The 5,560-nt window shown below is 43.8% G+C and overlaps 1 protein-coding gene across 1 annotated transcript; it reads left to right on the plus strand.

The window, feature by feature from the left end:
* Positions 1–3,547: 3,547 nt before the first annotated feature.
* Positions 3,548–4,456, plus strand: SGPP2 (sphingosine-1-phosphate phosphatase 2). Its single transcript, XM_006861924.1, has 2 exons — positions 3,548–3,553; positions 3,905–4,456. The coding sequence occupies exons 1-2, from the start codon at positions 3,548–3,550 to the stop codon at positions 4,454–4,456; spliced, it is 558 nt and encodes a 185-aa protein (XP_006861986.1).
* Positions 4,457–5,560: the final 1,104 nt, after the last annotated feature.

Consider the following 5,560-nt stretch of genomic DNA (forward strand, 5'->3'; position numbering starts at 1 on the left):
AGAAGACATGAAAGGTAAGGTTTATCATATTGGAGTCAAGATAATAAGTGTGGGCCCAAGGCTAAGAGCTCTGAGGACAAACGCAAAGAGGCAACCCACCCAACCCCTGTGGGTACTTAGAGTCATGTGAGTTCATAGATTGGCAAAAACCAATCTGAGAAAAAGGGGGCACACACAGAACAGATTCTCATGGACTCCAGACTTTCTGGAGTCATGGAAGCTGGGTAAATAACTAAAACCCTTGTTGCCCTGAGATGCTCTTTAAACCTTCAACTCAAAACATCCCCTGATGTCTTCTTAAAACCAAACAACAATTTCACTTAACTCATAAAGACTATTCCGCCTGTTGCTCCTTTCAGATCGATGAGCTCTGTTTATAGGGGATCGAATTGATAGCAGTATCTCAAAAGACAAGCTAGGAGCCTTCGGGGGCAGTGGGTTTGTGGGAATGGGGAGGAACTGCTCAGAAAAGGAGGATGAGGGCAGTCACACAACTTGAAGAATGCCATCAGTGTTGGTCAATTTCACATATAGAAACTGTTGAATTGGTGTATGTGGGGATCTTCAAAAAGTTCGTGGAAAAATTCCAGTCTCTTTTCATTCCATTTCTCCATGAACTTTTTGAAACCCCCTCATATGCTCTGCTCTGTATCTTCTCAGCAATGACACTAAAAATAAAAAGAAAGCCAACAAAAAAGACAATCCAAGCTAAGGGCTTTCTAAGTGATATTAAGCAAGTGCTTTAACAGTCAATGCAGCAGAGGGGAAAGGCACTGATCTGCAGTGGAAAATAGATGCTTTGGAGCTGAGCCTCAGGAACTGGCCAGATCTCGAGAGGCAGAGATGGTTAAGCTGAACATTAAATAATAGTAATAATAATGTCAATAAAAACTTAACAAAATCATGTTAATAAAACTGCATTGGGCACATGGCCACAGGGGGATAGAGGGCTAGAGCTGAGAGGGAATCACCAGCTGATATGAAGTGAGGGGAGATGCACAAGAACACCTAAACTTGCAGACAGTACCCATTTGACCTAGCCTTGATGGCTTGATAATCAGAACTTGACTAAGGGAAGATAAAAAAAAAAAAAAAAAAACAGTTTTTGATAAAGGAAACGAGGGAAAATTGCTACAATTTTATGAACCTGACCTATACTCATGGAGGTTATTGTTGTTGTTATGTGCTGTGGAGTCGGTTCCGACTCATAAAGACCCTGCACAGGGTTTCCAAGGCTGTAAATCTTTACAGGAGCAGAAAACCCCATCTTTCTCCCACGGAACAGCTGGTAGTTTCGAGATGCTGACTGTGAAGATTAGCAGCCTAATTCATAACCACTACGCTACCAGAGCTCCTTACTCATGGAGGTAGTAACTCTAAATACCAACAGAGAGGGAGGGAGTCTTCACATCAAGTATCAGTGCTATCCCCTCTGCACACAGGGTACACAGGGACGGGCAACTTAGACATTGGCTACCTAAAATGGGGGGGCAATAAAGGCATGAAGTGACTGGCTTTACAAGGGGGAGCTTAGGTTAATAGTGTGTGGGGAAGAAAGGGGGAAGAAAGAGTCTCTACTGAATTGTTTTCATCTTGTCTAGATGGGTCTGGTGAAAAGAGATGGGGATAAGATTCGTATGATTCAATAATGAGTAATTGTTATCATGACTAATTGTGACTGTCACAATTATAAAGGTAGAAGTTTTTTTAACAAAAGCAGGGGAGTGGTTAATCTTATAGTCCAGAAACAAAGGACCCCAGCACCATCAAGGGAGAAGAGCACAAGCAGAATGCAGGACTGTATCCAGAGAAGCAGTGATACCAGAGATGGAGGCAGAGATGGGGTCATGGAGAGAGGGAGCAGCTGAGGACTCTAGATTCATGGGAAGAGAGAGCTGGTGGCCGGCCAGGAGGCAGACTTGCAGATTTTGCCCTTTGGTGGTGTAAATTATATATGCCTGAGTGGGATATTTTTTTTGTGTGTTTTTTAAAAAAAAGCTAATGTGAATAGAGAGAAATACTGTTAACTGATGGTAAATGGAGGGGGTTATAATCATTGTAATGAAACAAGGTGTATGATTTGTTGAATGTAAAACTGATGATCTGCCCTGTAAACTTTTACTCAATCCACAACAAAAACCTTAAATTAAAGAACAAAAAACAACTGCATTGGGCATATCTGGCAAAAGAGACCAGACCTATTTGACTGGAGTGAAAAGTTCAATTGGAAAAGCAGAGAGAAGAGCACTGTGAAATCGATTCATCAGACCTACACCCTGGGTGACTTTGACAACTGGGGAATAGACAGACCGGCTGCTGTCTAGTCCAGTCCAATTGTAATGACCCATAGAGTTCCAAGGCTGCCGCCTTTATGGAAGCAGACTGCCACATCTTTCTGCCACAGCCAAACTCTTCGGTTAGCAGCCAAGAGTGCAACTATTGTGCTGTGAGAGTTCCACGACTCCCAAATGATTATTGTTGTTGTTATTATGTTCCGTGGAGTCGGTTCCTACTCATAACCACCCTGTACAGGGTTTCCGAGGCTGTAAATCTTAATGGGAGCAGAAAGCCTCATCTTTATCCCACTGAGCATCTGGTAGTTTCGAACTGCTGACCTTGCGGTTCACAGCCCGATTCGTAACCACTACCCTACCAGAGCTCCTGACTCCCAAATTATAGGTCAGTATTTCTCCAGGTTTGCTCATTAAACCCCTTTTATCAGAATCACCTTCTGGTGTTAACAATTCAGACTCTGGGACCACTTCCGATCAGAATCCAAGAGGGATAGGCTGGAATTTGCATTTGGCCGTCTTTGTAGGTACTGCTCATGTGTATGAGTCCTACTGGGAATGCTGGGAATCCATCAAAAAGGCGGTCAGTGAATGTTCTGCGGCAGAGTCTGGCAGGCAAGCGGTGTAATGACGTCCTCAAATCTGCTTGTAAAGTGGGGGACAGCAGTGAGGGACAGCTGGAGGGACTTTGGAAGGAATGGAGGGAGGAATCTGCAGAGCAGAGTGTGAGTGACAGGGATGGGAGATGGCAGGCAGGAGCAGCAAAAGTCACCATCAGAAGCCAGAGTGCCAACAAGAGACATGAATTTCCTTGAGTACCTGCAGCCTTCTGCAGCACTGTGTAGTTCCCCATCCTTAGCTGGAATTTCCATTCAAAATGATTACAAATCCAGAATTGAAAAAGCTGGCCACCTCTTTTATTTCTACTGAATTACATTACACTATTGAGCATCTGCAGCTTCATATGGAGTTCCTGGCTAGTGCATAGGGTTAACATGCTCGGTTCCCAACCAAAAGGTTGGAGGTTCAAGTATTCTCAGAATCACAGCAGAAGAAAGGGCTGGTGATCCCAAACAGTCTGCCGTTTAAAAAGCCTGCGGAGCACAGTTCACCTACACATGGGGTCCCCAAGTTGGAGTTGACTTGACAGTAGCTAGTCCGATTATGGGCTAAGTAAGCATTCTGTACTTGGTTTGGGGACGTGGCTCCTCCATTCCAGCCAGGGCGCAACCTCAAGTCCTGCCTGCATGGAAAGGATGCAGGTGCCACCTCCCCGAAGACTGTATAACCACCTGTGTGCTATCATGCAGAGCGAACAGTAACATGAAACTAAAGGGACTGGGTAATTGAGCGATGCATGAAGAAAACCAACCTGGAACTTACTCTAAACTATAGAACAGCCAAGTGAAAAGACATAAAATATGGATAGCATGGGCGTTTTCCCTGTTTTTAAGTTTAGACAACTGCACAGATTCTTTAAACATGTACGGTAAAATAAAAACAATTTGAAAATTGTATTACCAATCCAGTCAACCCTCTGTGAGTCAGAACTCCCTGTTTCTGCAAGTAAGTACTCACCAGCTTAATTTCTCTTTTCTCTTTCCTTCCCATAGGACGTAGTAGGTGGTGTCCTGATCACTGCGCTCTTCATTGCCCTCACCTATCCCGCCTGGACCCTCATTGACCATCTGGACTCAGCCAGTCCCATCGTCCCTGTGTGTGTCATAGTTGTGCTGTATCTCTTGTGTTACAATTACCCCGTGTCCGACTGCTATAGCCCAACCAGAGCAGACACCACCACCATCCTTGCCGTCGGGGTTGGAGTGACCACAGGGTTCTGGATCAACCACTTTTTCCAGCTCATGTCCAAGCCTGCCGAATCGCTCCCTGTAATTCAGAACAGCCCTCTGCTGACCACTGACATGTTCGTTTTAGCGCTGTCCAGATTTACCGTGGGCATTGTGTTGATCCTCTTGGTTCGCCAACTTGTACAAAAGCTTTCGCTTCAAGTATTATACTCGTGGTTCCGGGTGGTCATCAGGAACAAGGAGGCCAGGCAGAGACTGGAAATTGAAGTGCCTTACAAGTTTGTCACCTACACGTCTGTTGGCATCTGCGCTACAACGTTTGTGCCAATGCTACACAGGTTTTTGGGATTACTGTGAGCTGTACGTGATACATGGGCCTAGGCACAGGAGTATTGTCAGGTGGGTAGTTCTTCACAGCTCGTATCCTTTAAACAAACAAAGAAACAAAATCCTTGACTCACATGTCCATGTTGCTGGTATCTGAGATAAATGACACTTTGTGTCAAAGGATAAAACCCAGTCTCATAGGGACCATTAGTCTGTAAGGTTATGTATGCTACAATGAAACTCAAGCTAAAAGCCATGGTTTAGTTCTTTAAGGGTTCCACAGCCCCCTATGACAATGACATTGGAACTCATCATGGCCCAGCAGGCAGGCTTAAGGATAGTTAATGCAAGAACAATTTCAGCCTCTCTTGGGAAAACAAGCCAGCCAAACACAACACCCTGTAGACATAGTGCCCTCGTTAGATTTAGCAATATGTTCATTCTGCTCACGCTGGAAGGTTCTCGATCGAGTCTCCTCTTTGGTCCTTAAAAACAAGAAGCAGGTTTCAGCAATTTTTTTAAAAAAAGTTAAACATTAGCAAAGTCTCTTTTGGGATCTATGAGTGTGTCTGAGCCACTGAGCCACGTTCTGAGATCTTACACATCACCACCGTGTACATACCATGGAGAAAGTGAACACTCCTTGAAAGTCAAGGCCTCCTCTACAGCGAATGTTAAAATTGAAAACTACGTTCTCCTGGTCTTGTTTCTGGAATAATTTTTGTTGTGTGACTTACTCTTCTGACGAATAATTTTCAGCAAGATGTGTATTTTTTCCTAAAACGCTTTTGGCTTTTTTTTTTTTTTTTTTTAATGAGAGTGCTGTAAGCAGAATGACTTTCCATTTGGCAGCTTAGACATCAAATTCTGACCAGTTTCTGTGGCACTGTGGTGGAAGCATCCCAAATCTATACCTTCAGGGCACCAGATCTCCGTTGAAATTCATTTTTGTTCCTCAGTCTCCCCGGCTGCAAATCCAGTGAACACAACACTGGATTACATTTACACACAATGATTTTAGCTGATGTGGCTAAAGCCAACTGAAAAAAACCATCAACTTTTCTCACTGTACCTTTTGAAAAGATGGACTGAATTTTCCCAAAAGTGGTTGTTACATATGGATATATGTAATTA

Source organism: Chrysochloris asiatica, unplaced genomic scaffold (assembly GCF_000296735.1).
Source record: "Chrysochloris asiatica unplaced genomic scaffold, ChrAsi1.0 scaffold00044, whole genome shotgun sequence".
NCBI lineage: Eukaryota > Metazoa > Chordata > Mammalia > Afrosoricida > Chrysochloridae > Chrysochloris > Chrysochloris asiatica.